At 38.5% G+C, this 19,274-nt stretch overlaps 1 protein-coding gene across 2 annotated transcripts in view; it reads left to right on the top strand.

The window, feature by feature from the left end:
• The first annotated feature begins 22 nt into the window (after positions 1–22).
• The window catches only part of exo1 (exonuclease 1), a 26,368-nt gene continuing 7,116 nt past the window's right edge, over positions 23–19,274 (top strand). The window contains exons 1-9 of one of the 2 annotated variants that reach the window (XM_043695523.1): positions 23–98; positions 4,923–5,098; positions 5,837–5,956; positions 6,389–6,512; positions 7,177–7,314; positions 7,883–8,095; positions 11,868–12,055; positions 14,413–14,509; positions 15,337–15,568. In XM_043695523.1, coding sequence (XP_043551458.1) covers positions 4,938–5,098; positions 5,837–5,956; positions 6,389–6,512; positions 7,177–7,314; positions 7,883–8,095; positions 11,868–12,055; positions 14,413–14,509; positions 15,337–15,568 — 1,273 coding nt within the window. In that variant the 5' untranslated portion in view covers positions 23–98; positions 4,923–4,937. Of the gene's footprint in view, positions 99–118; positions 449–4,922; positions 5,099–5,836; positions 5,957–6,388; positions 6,513–7,176; positions 7,315–7,882; positions 8,096–11,867; positions 12,056–14,412; positions 14,510–15,336; positions 15,569–19,274 lie in introns of those variants that run through there. The other variant, XM_043695522.1, reaches the window with a different exon arrangement.

The following is a 19,274-nucleotide window of genomic DNA, read 5'->3' on the forward strand; positions in this document are numbered from 1 at the left end:
ACATCGATGTGTCTTTAAATGTGTATGAATCGTTTCCAAAATCGAATAACAGGTGGTGCCAGGAATGGTATAACGCAGTTGTGGTCCGTATTGATGAAGTAGGTATCGTGAAAATGTCACAAACGAAATAAACTGGTCGTTTAATCGATTTATGATCCTTGTACGCTCGCCGACTGTGGATATGAGTCGGTGCCGGCCGGGGTCACGGCTACGAATGTCTCCAGCTTTTGTTTTGCACTGGTAGATATTTCCAACTAATGTTCCTCAACCGGCTGAGTTCAATAGGAGATTGATCAGAACCTCCACCCAATCATTGGTTGTTCAATCCACCAGAGGGGGTACCCTGGCTTCTGCACTCTGGCCGTGTGGTTTCTGCTTCGATCGTTTCCAACAGCAACTTGCGGGTTACATAAAATTGCCGCGAAAAATGTATCCAAATGCTTAGCAGGTACTTTACGAACGAAAATCGGACACAGAATGAGATATTAGGGCAGTATGCCAAGAACTAGGTAGAAGAAATAGATTTTAAGGAATGTCGTAAATAGAAAAAAGCTGGGAGGTTCCGAAGGTTAGGGGTGAAGGCACGGCCACTGATGATGGCATAGTTAAAACCTGGGATGCTCGAGTGGTTTAAGTTGGTTTCTGACTGTAGGTTGTTTGTTTTTATTGTCACATTTACTGGTGGAGTCTTGCCTCATTCCAATTATTATCTGGCCCATTTAAAGACTTCACAAGCCCACTTGTACTGTGTATTTTAGTTGGCACATAATAATATCAGAATAATACAAGAATTTAATGTTGGACAATTGGTGTATTATTGCTAATGCCAGTGAATATATAAAATGGTACAATAACGTGTTAAACAGTGGCTCGGGACTGAAGTAGTTTAAATAATATGTAATATTTAACGCCATTGAAAAAGCGATTATGGGAGCAAAAATGTAAAGTTTAAGAAAACCTTTGGAGAAGCATGTCAAATTTAATTTGGCACTAAATTGGAAAACAAGTAATCATAATCGCTGTATATAAAGGAGAATTGTAAATAGAAATATAAAATGCTGGACATACACAGCAGGGTAGATCTGGACTGAATAAAAGCAAATTACTGCAGATGCTGGAATCCAGCATCTGCAGTAATTTGCTTTTATCCAGTGTTTAACTCACTGCCACCTCTTCCAGGAATGCCTACCCTGGAGAAGTACTGCTCTTCTCTCCGACATGATTTTTGTTTGTCTCTCTCCCTCTGTTCACCTTCACTGCTTTCCTTTTCTCTCTCAGCTTTGACAAAGGATCAGTTAGACTCGAAACGTCAGCTCTTTTCTCTGCTTACAGATGCTGCCAGACTTGCTGAGATTTTCCAGCATTTTGTCTTTTTTAGAACGAACTGAAACACAGTTAACTTATTGGATCAATGATCCTTCTAAAGTCCAGAGGTTTAAGAATAGATGTATAAGTTATGCTTACTGAGACAGCCATGAAATTTAACAAGACAGCCATAAACCTGTGACAATGCCTGGGATCTTAAGTGATCAGTTCAGAATGTCATTGAGCTGAATTAAACCACAAAAATCAGTTGTCAATTTCAGGGAGTTTAATAGTGGGTTTCATGTACTACACCTTTCTGGTGCTGTGGTCACGTTTTGGTGGACTGACAATAATGGAACTAGTTGCAACTTCCACCTGCACCATATTTAAACCCCAGCTGCACACCTGTTCAATCATTGCTAGGTGTGAATAGCACTTCCACAGTTGATTTTTTTGGGGGGTGGTTGTGATCACAGTTACCTAACACAAGCAATCAACAATTGTCTGATGGCTTACAGATTTTAAGAAACAGCAGTTTAGATATGATACATAAATTAATTAGACAAAGACAGTTAGGAATTGTTTACTGATAATAGAAGACAAAACAGACTGTTGGCATGGAACTGTAAATGAAAATTGTGAAAACAGCATCCTGCTTTGTATCTGAGTGTTAGGGAACTCTTCTCTAGGTCATTCTTTTCTTCTTTTAGTCCATCTCCCTTTTGGAGACAACAATTGAGCACCATCTGATGAGGAATGTCTTTACCGCAAGCATTTGCTAATATGCACTACATGAGGGAGGGAGCTTATGCTATGTCACTCAATTTCCTGAATCCTTTTGACCATCTTGTCAGATGACCATTGTCCCCTTGCCCACCTCCATTTGAAGGTTAGTTCCCATTTCTCCAAAGAGTCCAACCTTACTTTTGAAAACACTGCATTCATAAGAGGGTTGTATGGCACCTGATAAATCTAGTAGACTGTATATGGATGCATGTGGCACAAGCCACGTCATACAAATGCAGGAGATTTTAAATGCAGTAGGATTCATGAATACCTCCCATTCACTTGAGAAAGGCAGCACTGCATATAAGACCTTATTAGCAAATACTGGGTACTTGCAGTTCAGGGTGAGAGAAAATCAGCTATGTAGCCTTATGCAGTTTATGACTGTCTTTATGAATTCTGGCCTGCAAATCATACTTTTCACACTGCCTGTGTTGACATGGTCAAGATTGCTTGCAGTCAGGATTTGTGTCCCACATTGTTAGTTGTCACATGTGTTTAACATGGAGAATTCTATGATTGCAGACATCTCTAACTTGTTCTGTGTAAATACATGATTAATGTAATTGCCCCCGAAGAGCTTTGCATTGCTGAGAAGTTGAACCCCTGGTTTTAGACTGAAAAACCTGTCTGATGGGAAACCAAGCCTAGTGGCAGCTATTTTTTTAAAAAAAATTCTAATGCACATTTACCATTTAGATGAAGTTGGAAAGCAATGCTGGTCAACTTCATAGAGTAAGTCATGCTTAGTCTGTTAACCTAGGTGACCAAGATATAAGGTCCCTCAAGAACCCCCCCGCCCCATCACATGTTCATGTTCCTTTCTCATTCCATATCAATTTTATCATTCTCGTTTCTGCCCAACTCTTGCAAAGATTTTGCATATGTAAATGTATTGACATTGTCATACATCACACTAAATTAGGTGTACATTTTTGAAGATAAGAACTACTTTTTATACGTTTTTTTAAGATAGCACTTTGATCACAACTACTCCCTAACTCTTTTCTCATGCTTGCTTTTCTTACCTCTGATTTATTTTCCATTTCGAAGTCTGGCGGTATGTCCTTGCAATTTGTGTTAGCAAGGAGTCTTTTAATATCTGTAAACGTTTCACCCCTTTGACTCGCTCCCTCCCTTTGTCAGTTTATTTGAGGGTAGTTGAAATCCCCATGATTATAATGTGTCTTTTTTTTCACGTATTTGCTCATATATTTCTTTCCACAATTTAATTGTCTGTGATGCGATCACCAAATTACCTTTCATATTCTTTGTAATCATTATGCATTCTCTTTATTTCTGTGCTAAGTATGCCTGTTTTTGCTGATGCTATTGTTGTTTTTGAATTATACAGCTACCCATCACCCTTCTTTATTCCCTGTCTTCGATATAACATTGTGCAGTATCTATCTTAACCTGTCTGCAGACCTGCCTATTATCCTTACTGGAACTTTGAATAAAATGTAGGTGTTTTGCAAAATGGTTACTTAATCAGCATTTGGTCTCCACATTGTAAAGACACCCATTGTTCATTGAATTGTACAGTGCTTTGCCTAACTATTCATTGTCTCACTAGACTGTTGTTTTGAGTCTTGAGCAGTGGAATGACGGTAGATGAATCGTTATGTTTTGCATTGGCTTTGAGTGCCCAGGCAACCTATCAGGGAGTGATGATTAAATCTGGATTTTTGGGGGAAATGATTCCTTTAAAAAGCTGGTGATCAGAGAAAATAATGTTGCAAGTGGAGGACATGGTTGAAGGTGATTCTTGAATGAAGATAAAGACACTGTCAACTTCATGGATTAGGATAAAGAATGGAGCAATAACATGGGAATTGGCCAACAGTCCTGTTTGCTGTGAGTGAGGCAAAAAGGATATTTTGGAAGCTTTGAAAAGTGATACCCTGAGAGTATTTGCAATGCAGGTGGAAATCTGGAAGATGGAACTGGAGTCTTTAGAAGTAGCTGGTTAATAAGAAATACAATTGCAGGAACTGATTGACTTGTAATAATAAATGACAATAGAAGAAGGAACAAAAAAATGCTAATGGAAAGGAAGATTCTTTGAACTACATAAGAATAAAAAAGGATAGAAGTTTGAAACTAAATTAATAAAATTCTCTCTAGCAAAGAATGAGACTAGACTCGAAGTGTCAACTCTTTCTCTTTCCACAGCTGCTGCCAGACATCTGTAGTTACTCTAGCATTTTCTGTTAATTTCAGATTTCCAGCACCTGCTGATGCTTTTATTATAATAAAATTCTTTGAACTTGAGCACAAACAGGGAGTAATACTATCACAGTTATCAACATAAAAAGACATTCTACTAAAGATCCAAATAGAACTGGAACAAAGAATATTCAACATGAGTGTTGGGCAGTGTTGTGTTGACTTACATCTAAAAGATTCATCAACATTGGTTTAAATGTAAATAGTGAAATATGTGCAAGGCCCATACTGAAACTGCAACCTTCTGACTCAGAATCAAGAGTTTGATTAACTGATCTAAACAGCTCCTTTTTAATATACTCAAAGCACGTTTGAAAATTCGTAAGTAGTACAGAAGGTGCATTTACTTGACTGTTAATTGGGACAGTATTTTGCAACTGTTTTGTAGTCTCAGTACTTTACCACTATAAACAGCTGTTTATGCTGCAGCCAATTTTAGTATTGTAAAAACCTCAATAACCTGCCCTCAGTTCAAATGAATGATAAAGCACTTATAAGGACTAGATTGGACTTGATCATCGGTACTTTAACTTTTACTAATATTCAAATTACATGCCATGTATTTTAGCCTATGAGTACTTGTGAAAACTTTAATCCTTCAGAAATAAAAGCAGACCATGGGGATTCAAGGATTACTGCAGTTTGTTAAGGAAGCCTCAGAACCAATTCATATCAAGAAGTACAAAGGACAGACTGTGGCATTGGATATGTACTGCTGGCTGCACAAAGGAGCTTTTGCATGTGCTGATAAATTAGCACAAGGAGAACAGACTGATCAGTAAGTTCCTTCTTGCTGCTTTTTTAAACTCGTATTATGTTTACTTCACCATGAAATATTTACAGTAGAATTATTTTCTGCATTTTTTTAGTTTGTTTGATAAATCTTATTGGTTAAAACCACCCAATGCCATGTGATAAAATGACTAAAAATTGACTCTTGTCCATATGCAAATATGATTTCTAATTGGAGAAACCATTTGTAAATTATTTCCCCTTGAAATGCTAGTCATTCGAACTGCAAGGGAACAAAACTGTCATTTCAAGATTAATGATCAGGGGAGATATGGAATTTATAAACTATCAATTTAACAAAATGCCACGTTATTCTTATTTTAATAAATGTTGTTGAGAGGTAGATTCCTGAGTGCAATATCCTTAAACAGTCTTATTCTAGTTCGTAAATCTGTAACGCACAACTGTCTGTATTTCATCATCAAATTGCCAATATTACCCAGATAAGCAATAACAATAACTGATTTTCCTCCTGTGAATTATTCTGTGTTGTACTTGACCATGGTATGCTTTACTTACAGCAATATCTGTTTTTATCAACTAACAGGCCAGACAGCATCCATATGGAGAGAAACAGTTAATGTTTTATGTCATTTTGATGAAAAGTCATCAATATGCTTTAAATTGCTTACAAATATATAGATGTATTTCATTTAAGCAGCTTGATTTTTGGTTTATTTAGTGATTTTTTTTCTAATACTTCTAAATTTGTCTTTTGTTTCAGATATGTCAATTATTGTATGAAATTTGTTGAAATGTTGGACTCATTTGGAGTCAAGCCAATCTTAGTTTTTGATGGATGCACTTTACCTTCTAAAGAAGCAGTTGAAAAGGCTCGAAGATTGTAAGTCGTAAATGTCTACAATGAGTTTATGGTTCCTGTGGTTTCGGAGATTTTCTTGGTGTGTTTACTAATGATAACTTAGAGAAAGTAAAGTGCTGGTTCATTGTTTTATTTAACATGCTGCATTAACTAAATGTATAACTGGCTAAACATTTTTCATTTCTTACAAATAACGAAACTCTATTTATTAAAATGTTGTTATTATTTTCAATCAATGTACTATAGAAATAACTTAATATTCCTGAGGGCTAGATTATTGAGCAATAAATCTAGTTAAAGTTTTGTTTTAGTGCCAGCTGCAACATGATGAGTTTCTTGCTCTCAGCAGTAATCTGCTGTTATATACTACTGTTCTAATTTGTGTCACTTATCTGTGCAGCTGTTCATGCATATGATTAAGACACATTTATGCTTTGGTTTTCTGCCTTACAGACGTAGGCAAGCAAACTTGCAGAAAGGAAAGCAGTACCTTCGCGAAGGGAAGACAAAAGAAGCTAGAGAGTGTTTTACCCGGTCTGTCAACATAACATCTGCCATGGCTTATGAAGTCATAAAAGCAAGTGATTACATGTTTACTTTCTGCTTCTGTAACTTGTGCATAGAACTCAGTTTGTAAGTTCAGATTTTTATTTCTATCCTCGTGATTTTTCTGGCCATTGTTTAGATCTTTCCAAAATAGTTCACAAATTCCCAGCTTTATATTACAACGAATGTACATCACAGAAATTGGCTGCTCAGCCTAACTGGTCCATGTCCGTATTTGTGCGTCATTGCAAGCCTCTTCCCTCTCCAAACTAATTTTGATAGCATATTTCTCTAGTCCTTTCTCCCTCATGGGCATATCCAACTTTGCCTTGAAGGCATCTGTGTTCTTCACCATGATAGCATACCTGCTGCATGTGGTAGAACATTACACTTTTCATTGCTCTATGGGTCAAGACATTTCTCCTGATTTCATGACTGAATTTATTAAAACATCATAATTTTTTTTAGGAAGTCCATTCCATCCCCAAGTCTGACCTGCTGTTTGGGAAGATAATTGGTTTAAGATTTGGTAATGGAGAGGGAATCATCTCGGGTTTCCATTTCAGCTGTTGTCTTTTGGTTTTGCAATAGCATTTTAAATTGTTATTGATTATGGATTGCAGTGCAAAGGAAATTAAATAAGACAATTTGTTTTAAAAGAAAGAACAATTTTGTTTTTTTTTGTACCAATACAGGCAGCAAGAATGAGGGGAATGGATTGTATTGTAGCACCTTATGAAGCAGATGCTCAATTGGCTTACTTAAATAAGATTGGCATTGCTCAAGCAGTTATTACAGAAGATTCAGATCTGTTGGCATTTGGATGTAAAAAGGTAAATAAGAAATGCCATAAGCTTTTTTTTTTGTTTCTTTCAAATGAATGCTTTTATTAATATAACTTTTTTTAAATTGAGGTGTAGATTGTTTGACAATGTTCCATGATGTCAGGTCACCAAAATTATTTTTTGAAGTAGAAAGATAGTTGGATTGGTATTTTTTTAGACAGAAATTTTCAGTTTTTTTTTAATCAAAATCCCTGCTCTTTCACCACTTTTTTGAGTATAATTCTTGTTTTTATGCAGAAACTTCCTCCTCTTCAACTGAGATTGGCTGTTTTAATACAAATATGGGATCGTGCATAGCACCTCCTGATAATTTTTTGTCAGATGGGGGATTAAACTGAGATGATTCATTTTAACCTGTTTCCTGAGTGAGACTGAAGAAGTTCTTTGCACTTTACAGTAGGGCAACTCCTACATTAAACTAACTTGTGGTTAAATTAATTTGCAAAGGCCTGTAGCCACAAGCAGTGGAGGAGGACTTTCTTCATGTCAGTATTACAACTTAAATACTGGAGTTGAACAAATGGAAAATAGCTTGATATTTTCATTGCACTTTTAGGTTGTACTGAAAGTGGACAAGAATGGGAATGGCATAGAAATTGACAGAGCTCAGTTTGGCAGATGTAAACAGCTCGGCAACATATTCACTGAAGAGAAGTTCAGATATATGTGTATTTTATCGGGATGTGATTATTTGGCATCTATTCATGGAATTGGTTTAGCGAAAGCATGCAAGCTTCTAAGGATTGCAAACAATCCAGATATCATTACGGTGAGTTTTTGGACTTGTGCTTGTTGTACACTTAAGTAACAATACCTACAAGAGAATGAGGAAGCATAAATTACTTAAGGAAAGTTGTCTTTAAGGTTTGTTAAGGCAGAATATTTATTGAAACTTGGACTGTATGACAAAAATAATGACCCTAGTCTAGTCCACTGACACCAACAGATGTGCCAGTAATCACCAAAGATCATTGTAATTCTGGAGGAGAATTTTTTTCTTAAAAATAACAAAATACAGTTCATGCACATTCTCTCGGGGCTTTTGCAGATGTTACAGCAGGAAGTCACGGAACTTCTTCCCCATTCTGCCTGATGGACAGGTTTGCATGGTTTAATGGTGTTTGTTGATATAAGGAGTTCAGTTTACTCTTATTTTGCTATTTTCAAAGTACAAAATGGTGAGAGTCTTCAACCTTTATCATTTCTTTTACTGAAGTTTTTTTTAATCTTTCGTGGGATGTGGGCATCACTGGCTAAGCCAGCAATAATTACCCTGGAGAAGGTGGTGGTGAGCTGCATTCTTGAACTCCTGTGGTTGAGACACCCATAGTTCTGTTATGAAGGGAATTCAAGGATTTTGATGTCGTGACAGTAAAGGACCTGCTATATGCTTCTAAGTCCAGGTGATGTGTGGCCTGGAGGGACAAGTGCAAGTGGTGGTGCTCCAATGCATCTGCTTCCCTTGACCTTCTAGCTACTAGTGGGCTCTGGTTTAGAAGGTGTAGTCTGAGGAAGCTTTGCAAATTACAGCTGTACATCTTGTGGATACCACTGTACATCAGTGGTGAAGAGAATGAATGTTGAAAGCAGTGGATGGGGTGCTAAACGAGTGTTGTTAGATCTGTACCCATACAAGTAAGTGGACAATATTCCATCTCACACCTGACTTGGGCCTTGCAGTTGATAAACCAGCATTGGGAGACAGGCGATGAGTAACTCACAGAAAAATTCCTAACTTCTGATGTGCTCTTTTAGACACCGTATTTATATGGCTGGCCTTGTTTAGTTTCTGGTCAATGGTAACCCTCAGGTTATTGTTAGTATAATGCCATTGAACATCAAAGGGTGAAGATTGGGTTCTATCCTGTTGGAGATGGTCTTTGCTTGGCATTTTTATGGTATGAATGTTATTTGGCACTTATTAAACCAAGTTAAGAGCAGTCACTCCTGCTTCACTTCAAGGAAGCGTGTTGGAGAGTATGCCAGGAGCAACTCCTTAAGATAAACAAGTCAACCTGCTGAAGCTACAATGCAAGACTATGAGCATGTCAAGCAGCATGCAAAAGACTGGCTGAAGCAATCTCGCAACCAACAAATCAGATCGAAGATTTGTAGTCTTGCCACATCCAGTAGATAATTTATCAACTTTCTGGAAGAGGAAGCTCCTAAAATATCCCCATCTTCATTGATGGGGGAATTTAGCACATCAGTACAAAAGATAACACTGAAGCATTTGCATCCATCTTCAGTCAAAAGTGCCAAATGAATGATCTATATCTGCCTCCTCCAGTGGTTCACAGAATCATAGGTGCCAGATGTCAACCAATTTGATTCACTTATCAAAGCATACCAAACACCTCCTTCACTATCCTATCTACCTGCAACTCCACTTTCAAGGACCTATACTCTAAGTTCTCTTTGTTCAGCAACACTCCCTAGGACCTTACCATTAAGTGTATAAGTCCCGCTTTCCCAAAATACAGCACCTCATATTTATCTAAATTAAACTCCATCTGCCACTTTTCAGCCCATTGGCCCATCTGATCACGATCCCATTGTAATCTGAAATAATCTTCTTCACTGTCCACTGCACCTCCAATTTTGGTGTCATCTGCAAACATACTAACGATACCTCTTATGCTTACATCCAAATCATTTATATAAGTGACGAAAAGTAGTGGACCCAGCACTGATCCTTGTGGCACTCCACTGGTCCCAGGCCTCCAGTCTGAAAAACAACCCTTCACCACCACCCTGCGTCTTCTGCCTTTGAGCCAATTCTGTATTCAAATGGCTAGTTCTCCCTGTATTCTATGAGATCTAAGATGGAAATGTGTTGCTGGAAAAGCGCAGCAGGTCAGGCAGCATCTAGGGAACAGGAGAATCGACGTTTCGGGCATTAGCCCTTCTTCAGGCTAATGCCCGAAACGTCGATTCTCCTGTTCCCTAGATGCTGCCTGACCTGCTGCGCTTTTCCAGCAACACATTTCCATCTCTGATCTCCAGCATCTGCAGACCTCACTTTCTCCTTCCATGAGATCTAACCTTGCTAACCAGTCTCCTATGGGAACCTTGTCGAATGCCTTACTGAAGTCCATATTGACCATGTCCACCCTTCTACCCTTATCAATCCTCTTTGTTACTTCTTCAAAAAACTCAAGTTTGTGAGGCATGATTTCCCACACACAAAGCCATGTTGACTATCCCTAATCAGTACTTGCCTTTCCAAATACATGTACATCCTGTCCCTCAAGATTCCCTCCAACAACTTGCCTACCACCGATGTCAGGCTCACTGGTTTATAGTTCCCTGGCTTGCCTTTACCACCCTTCTTAAACAGTGACAACACGTTAGCCAACTTCCAGTCTTCCGGCCTGTGACTATCGATGATACAAATATCTTAGCAAGAGGCCCAGCAATCACTTCCCTAGCTTCCCATACAGTTCTAGGGTACACCTGATCAGGTCCTGGGGATTTATCCACCTTTACCCATTTCAAGACATTCAGCAATTCCTCCTCTGTAATATGGACATTTTGCAAAGTGTCACCATCTATTTCCCTACAGTCGATATCTTCCATGTCCTTTTCCACAGTAAATTCCAATGCAAAATACTCATTTAGTATCTCCCCTATCTCCTGCGGCTCCACACAAAGGCTGCCTTGCTGATCTTTGAGGGGCCCTATTTTCTCCCTAGTTACCCTTTTGTCCTTAATGCCTTTGTAAAAAAACCCTTTGGATTCTCCTTAACTCTATTTGCCAAAGCTATCTCATGTCCCCTTTTTGCCCTCCTGATTTCTCTCTTAAGTATACCCCTACTGCCTTTATACTCTTCTAAGTTGTGGTGCAGTAATCTTCCACCAGGATATCCAATCTAATTTATACCAACACTGATCTAACTTTAAATACTGGTTTGCATTGGCTTTTCCTTTGCTTGCTTTGTAATCTGAACTTGCGTTGACCTTTTCATTGGTTGCTTTGACATCTGGACACTAAAAGTGACAAGTTTATGATTACTTCCAAGTACTTTTTCACAAAGTTTCCTTGTGTTCATTCAATTTATTATGTAATCTATGTTGTTTTTAATCTAATGTTTGGAATTTGTTTGCCTGTCTAGTTGCACAACAAATTTAAATAATTTTGCTAATATGTGTAGCTTTTTTTTTAATCTATTGCACTCTTGAAAATGACAAGGCTTTCTTTCAGTAAAGGTGGGAAATAACAGTAGCGTTCATAACGCCTTTCCATCTGTAGCAATAAAATTAATCTTCAGTTCTACTGTTAAATTCAGTTAGAGTTTATTTATGGGTACAATTTTCTGGACAATTTTGGTTCTCAAAATTAATTCTAAAAAATAATACCTGTTTCAATTAAGGGTTATGGTGAGCAGGTGGGTAAGTGGACTGAGTCCACAAAAAGATCAGCCATGATTTTATTGAATGGCAAAGCAGGGTCAAAGGGCCAGATGGCCTACTCCTGCTCCAATTTCTTATGTTTTTATGTTATGTTCTTGTGTTTCTCCCATGCATTCTTTCCATCACAGGTTATTAAGAAAATGGGGCAATATCTGAAGACAAACCTGACTGTTACAGAAGAATATATAGATGGATTCATTCGGGCAAATAACACATTTCTATACCAATTGGTGTTTGATCCATTGAAACGGAAACTTGTTCCTTTAAATGCTTACTCAGATGATGTTGATCCAGAAGTACTTGACTATGCTGGGCGGTATCCTTTGCATATATCTGTATTTGTTCTAGTTCCCTCACTTATTAATTAGTGTAACCAGTTTTTTTTAAAAACAGTTTGTCCCGCTTTAAAAACTATCATACAAACATAGGGAGAGGGCATGAAAATACCAAAGAAAAACAAGGGTTGCTCAAAGACACAACTGAAATTAGCAGGTTAAGTCTTTCTGCAGCTGATGGAATGTGGGTTTGTCTGCGTCATTTGGCCAATGGGCTGCACAAGGTCTATCTCATTGAGGGATTATGCAGTTCAACCAGGAAGTTTTGCCCAAATAACTCTCTTTTTGGCAGTGCAGAGCTTCCTTGCAGTATTAAATAATCAAATTTAAAAGTTGACAAAATGTTTTTTTAAAACTTTTTAAATTTACAGTTGACATATAGTAGGAGAATTTATTCACAAAAGTTTGCATGGAACAATTTGCTTTTGTTGACTTTGATCCATTGTGAAGTAACTTAATCAATGATTGCCATTTGCAGAGTGCTGCAGCTGCTTGTGGATGTGGTGAAAATAATTTATAGTGTTGCACATAATGTCACACAACTTGTGTTCCAGGTAAAGACATAAGTCTTGCACTTATTGCACAAAAATCTCTGTTAGCCTAGAAATAAACTAACAGGGTTTAATTTGCCTCACTCTCCATGTTTGTGATTTTAACTTCTCTCCATCAAAGTTTGCAGTGAAAGTGAAGGCAATTTTTCAGCAAAAATAATTAATCCATCTTAATTTGCTGCTGACAAGCTACTTCATAAAAGGAATGCAGTGCAATTCCAAATGTCAAACACAATTTATTCAAATCTGCTGAACTGGCGATTTTGATGGGGTGGGAGAATAGAGCAGAGATGTTGATCCAGAAACACTTCATTATGCTGGGCAGTATGCTTTACATAAGTTTGTATTTGTTCTAGTTCCCTTACTTATTAATTAGCGTAACCAGTATTTTTTTTTTACAGTTTGTTTGTATAATCCAATTTCTGTGTTGGGAAAATTGTCCCTAATTTAGCTAGGGGTGGAGCATAGACAAATTTTTTGTTAAGCAAATGTTCCTACCTCAGATTTAAAGTTAAGGACTGGTCCTGCATCCATTGCCATTTGTGGAAGAGCGTTCCAAACCTCTACCACACTTTGTGTGTAGGAATGCTTTCTAACATCTCTCCTGACAATCTGGCCCTAATATTTAAACAATGCCTAGTTCTGGAATAGTAGAAAGTGAGGACTGCAGATGCTGGAGACCAGAGTGAGAGTATGATGCTGGAAAACACAGCAGGTCAGGCAGCATCCGAGGAGCAGGAGAATCAACGTTTCGGGCATAAGCCCTTCATCAGAAATGAAGGTTCATTCCTGATGACTGCCTTATACCCGAAACATCGATTCTCCTGCTCCTCAGATGCTGCCTGTCCTGCTGTGCTTTTCTAGCACCCCTCTCTAGTTCTGGAATATCCAAGCAGTGGCAATAGTTTATAGACCCTATCTTTTCCTGTTATTGTCTTTAAGGTGTTAATCAGATCATCCCCAAACCTTCTAAATTTAGAGAAAACAGCCGTAATTTGTATAATCTCTCATAGTGTAATCCCTGAGGTCCAGGTCCATTCTTGTAAACCAATGTTATACTCCCTCAAAGACATTACATGGACATCTGGTATTGCTCACTTACCTCTGCTGTTGTCAGGGGTCCACTTATCCTTGAGCTCACAGAAATTTGGTGGTGGCTTGGGTGTTTAACGGACATTGCATATGTGTCCTGAGCCACCCAATACCCCTGTTAAGGTTTTCCTGCAGTCTTTTTGTTTTGGAGGTCAAGGTTAACTGTTGAGAGGCACTTTATGCCGAATAGAAAGAGCCAGAACTAAAATCTGAGAGGAAGACAGAGGAGGAGGCATTTATTCTCTGGTGGTAATGACTCTGGAAATCTTTTATCACAGAAAGCTGTCCAGACTGAGTCATAAAGAACATTGAAGGCAGAGATAGACATTTTAAATTAGCATAGGGAAAAGACTGGAACATGGAGTTGAGTATTATCAATTCCTCCACAGTCTCATTGAAATGATGGGCTGAATGGCCTACTTCTCCTACATCCTATGGGAATAGCCTATTTATGTAAATCAAATATGCCTCAATACTATACTTTACTATATTATCTGTTGATTTTAATGAAAGACTATTTTTGTTTTGTACCATTCATTGTGCATTTTATTTGTGTGTCCTTTTATTTGGAAGCTCAAGTAAGTTTACTTATTGGGCATTGTTGGATAAACCATATTGTATTGTGGTTTAGATTGGTCTTCTTCCCATTGATGGTTTGTTGTTAATATTTTGCACCTTAACCCAGCTACTCGCAGTCATTTTGGTGATGAGAAGGCTCTTCATATAGCTCTTGGAAATATAGATGTCAGAACATTGGAGACCAGAGATAATTATAACCCGTGTAGTTTCCAGGTAATGTGCAACTGATGTAATGATTTCAAGTTGCATATGTCAATTTTAACAATTTCTACAAAGTCAACTATTATGTTGTTTACAGTCTAATGTATTATATATGATATCCTTCATAATTCTCTCACGAGTAAAAGGGAAACATTGTGCAAAGTAACTAAGACAAAATGCCTAGTTTAATTAGCTCCTATGCCTTCTCCTCTCTACCTCCCCATACAAATATCAAAGGTCTTTTGGACTTCCTTTGCCAAGTATACTTTTTTGCAAAAGCTGCTTTGGGATAGTTATAGATAATCCCAAAAGCTAGAGCTTGAGACTATTAGAGATGCTAATTCATAAATGCCCATGCCAAGAAAAAGGTTGTCAAGTACATTGCAGTGGCTAGCCAATGTTGAAATTCTCAGTTCAGGTGCATTCAAAATAAGCTTCTAAGTGAATTTTGTTTTTGATCTGGAATGTATTTAAAATGACCATTAATGAAATTCTGTCCCTTTAATCAAACACTTTTTCTTATAGATCTGGGTTTCAGTCATTTTAGTTTATGCTGTTAAAGATTACATATCTTTAACTTGAAGTAGATGGATCTGTGTATGCTATTTTCATTTTAGCCAATATTTCTTTCTAAAGCACCCTTATAGCAACAGGTTGTCTCATTGCTGTTTGAGATTTTGATAACAAATTTTATTAAGAAGTTATGATGGCAATAATTGCACTTCCAAGAATTTTGAAGTTGGTAGTGGGATACTTCGAGGGTGTCCTATTGTCATGAAATGCACATTATAATCCCTCCTTTGTAAAACAAACAATTAGATATGACATTTTGTTCTCAGACTCCAGCGAAAATTACTCTTGGGAAAAATGACAAAGCAGTGACGAAGCAGGAACTGCCACATATGCTTAGTATATGGAGTAAAGAGTACAGAACATGTGAAAATCAACTTTCAGTCCCAAAGGCACAAATATCACCAGAAAGACCCTGCACTCTGGGTAAAGAGAAAATTATCAACATCAAAAGATTAAAACTTTCCAATAGAGAGATGATGGCTAAAAGATCAAGAGAAGGTAACAAAGATTTGACTTGTTTCTTTTCCATTTGTAGTAGTATGTAAGAATTTGGATTCAATAATAAAGCTCAGCAGGAAAGATCTTATCAAGAAATAAACATATTGGTTAAAAGGGCAATCAGTGGAGGGTAAACTGGCAATCTGTATTGGACAATAAAGATTGGTGCTTTTCATTAATCATATGGTTTCAATATATAAGTTCCACATCTGTCAGGACTGTCTTTCCTGTGGATCCTGAGATCTCTGGAGACTTTTCAAATTTCTTGAATCTAGCCTGTGAGCCAACCTAGCTCTAACCTACTTGCACATTCCTTTGCAGCTTTTAGACTTCAACTCTAGTGACTCCTGTTTCACTTTTCAATGGATCAATAATATCTGACGAGCTCTAAATCGTCTCCTAAAATATCTGTTTACTCGGGACCAAAGCTCACATTGTCCCTCATCCTTCTGAATGATTTTATTGATGTTGTTGAAAACCTGACTCTCAGTTGATGATAGCTAGCCCCTGATGAAACTGCTCTTGGCCAAATCACTGGAGTGATGTCATTGACCCTTATCACTCAATAACACTGGGTGTCTCCAGCCACTCCTCTGCCACATTCTCCTCTTTTGAGCAGCTTTGGTTATTCCACCTTACATTTAAAATTACATCTTCACACTGAGCTTCTCACTCAGGAGAAGACAGTGTAGATTACACCATTTCTGGGGATTCTCTAACAAGGGGGCATCGTCTGAGAATTAGGGCCAGACGATTTCGTAGAAATGTTAGGAGGCATTCCTACACACAAGGCATGGTAGAGATTTGGAGCTCTTTTTAACAAATAAACATGGATATAGGATCAGCTATTTATTTTAAATCTGAGATAAATAAATTTTTGTTAAGCAAAAATATTAAGGGATATGGGCCAAAGGCAGGCAAATGTAGATAAATCAGCCATGGTCTCATTGAATGGTGGAACAGGCTCAAGGGGCTGAATAGTCTACTCCTGTTCCTATGAGATAGGCTGCTGGAAGATAGCATATGCTCTGAATGACACTTCATCCTTAATTTCAATTTCCACCAGAACTTGGTTTGCTATTTTGTCTGGTCTCTCTAAGCCTATTGTCCTAATTATGAAGACATCTTGGCACATTTCCCTGGATCCTTGATTACTAACTTTCCCTCATATCATCTTATTTTCTATTTGACTTAGCAGAGACACTTTCTCCAGAGTTATTATCAGCTGCAGTTCCAATACACAGTTGTGTAACCCTGTTCACCCTCAATTCACCCCAATACTTCTGTAGCTGTTGATTTTTAACTATCTCTTGCCTTAGCCACCAGAAAAGCATCTTGTTTGTTCCTCGGAACAATCTAAATTTTTTGCAGTCTCAAGGAACATTGCAGTGAATATCTGATGTAACTATCATCATTGATTACAGACCACATCAAGCATCATTGGTCCTTGTTCTGGTTTGTGAAAAGCTATTACAGGATCAATCTTGGAAAGCAAAGTATATTCAGGGCAGCAGGGTGGGTGAGTGGAATGCTTTCCTCTGAAATTGAAATTTCTGACCTCAAGACTTTAATTGCTTATGTGATAATGCAATGAAATGGGTTTTTCTACAAGTCAAGTTCACTGTTCCCTGATCAGGAAGATTTCTAAGATGAAGCACTGTTATGTTGACATGGCTACAGTAGTATAATATTCCATTGATAGTAACTGAAGAAATCAGTCACATGCTTGTATAACATGTTGAATTCGGGGGGGGGGGGGGGACGATCTAAGATGGCCACGATCTGAGAAGATCACACTGCAGAGCTTCGCATCGCAGCAGGAGCAGGACGGTCCTTTAACCCACCCAACCCAGGTCATCAGGATTTCTTGGGGCATTGGAAAGATTGTGGAGCCCCAAGAAACATTTAAAAATTGACTTAACTGTATTTTCAGCTGTCCAGAAATGCCTAAAAAGGGAGGAGGAGCATCCGAGGCCGGGTCTGCAGCTCACCCTGCAGCAGCCTCTGAGCCGATTATTCTCCAGGACCTGGTGAACCAGCTCTCGAAATCTCAGGAGGTGCTGGGGAAACAGATTGAAGAGAAGCTGGTTCCAGTCTCTCTCATGCTGCAGAAGCATGAGCAGCAGCTGGGAGACCTGGGGAAGAGGACGGGTGAGATGGAGCACAGGGTCATAGTGGTGGAAGCTGATGCCAGTTCATTCAAGGATAAGATCCAAGCCCTGGAGACGCAGGTTCGTAATTTGCGTGACCAAGTGGATGATCTTGAAAACAGGGGCAGGAGAAAAAACATTCGGATCATCGGTCTGCCTGAGGGTAGGGAAGTTGAGCAGCCTGCGGAATTTGTTGAAGATTGGCTTCTGAAATTCCTTGACTTGGAGACTGGCATGAGAGGATTGAAGATAGAGTGGGCTCACCGGGTCGCAGCGCAGAGGTCGGGTCTGGGTCAACGCTCTGGTCCTTTGCTGGTGCGGTTCCATCATTACTGGGATAAGGAGAGAGTCATGGAGGCTTCCAGACTCCAGGGGAAGGATCCGAACGCCCTAATTTACAAGGGGTCTAAGATCATTTTTTCAGGACTTTTCAGCGGTGGTGATCCAGAAATGAAAATCGTATGATGGTGTCAAGAGAAGACTGAAGGAGCTTGGGATTCAGTACTCCCTGATATATCCAGCAGTCCTTCGGATCACCTTAGATGGATCCATGCATCTCTTTGACACATCGGAGAAGGCAAGAGACTTTGTGGACAAACTAACCTAATTTAAACAATTGTAGTATGTATAAATATTGTTGCTTGGTATGTGTTTATCATTCTGTAAAAGAAATGGAGGAAATCCGTTGGAGCTCTGTATTTTCCCCCCTTTTTTTCTCTCTATTGATAATAATTTGGTTCAAACTATGTCTGGCAGTGTATAAGATGTACATTTTAAATTTCTAAGTTAGGACATACCAAAGGATGGGTGGGGTATTTATTCCCTTTTTTTTATAAAAGAATGTTTTTTTATTCATATTGATATTCTATGGGGTGTTTATTCTTTTTAGCTTGTGCTTGCGATGCGGCTCTAGCTGGAGAAGATGGGTAAAGGTTCTCTATAGTGTACCTATCAAGGCGGTCATTACCAACGGGGTACAATCAAGCAATTTTAATATTTCTAGGGGCAGCCAGCAGGGCTGTCCCCTTTCGCCATTACTTTTTACGTTGGTAATTGAACCGTTTGCAGAGGCCATTTGTGGGGATCTCAATATATCAGCTCCAAAAGTGGGGTCAAAATTACATAAGATCTCGGTGTATGCAGACGATGTTCTAATTTTCTTGATAAATCCAGCAGTTTCAGTGCCTTGCCTGATACAATGCATTCACGCGTTTGGTGCTTTTTCAGGGTATAAGATTAATTTTGCTAAATCAGAGGCTATGCCTCTGGGTGGTCTTACGAAAGAGTTGGCTCTTGAGAGTGACTATAGATTCCCATTTAGGTGGTCACAGGGGGGCTTTTGTGTATTTGGGCATATTCATTACTCCAGTTCTGGATTGGCTGTCCAAAGTCAACTATTTGAAAAAATTAAACAAGATCTCCAAAGATGGGAGGCACTTCCAGTCTCATGGTTGGGTCGGATAGCGCTTATTAAGATGAATATTCTCCCTCGTTTGCTGTACCCTATACGGATGCTCCCCCTGATTTTCAATAAACAAACACTCAGGAGACTGAAC

The sequence above is a fragment of the Chiloscyllium plagiosum genome, chromosome 9, assembly GCF_004010195.1.
Source record: "Chiloscyllium plagiosum isolate BGI_BamShark_2017 chromosome 9, ASM401019v2, whole genome shotgun sequence".
In the NCBI taxonomy this organism is placed as follows: domain Eukaryota; kingdom Metazoa; phylum Chordata; class Chondrichthyes; order Orectolobiformes; family Hemiscylliidae; genus Chiloscyllium; species Chiloscyllium plagiosum.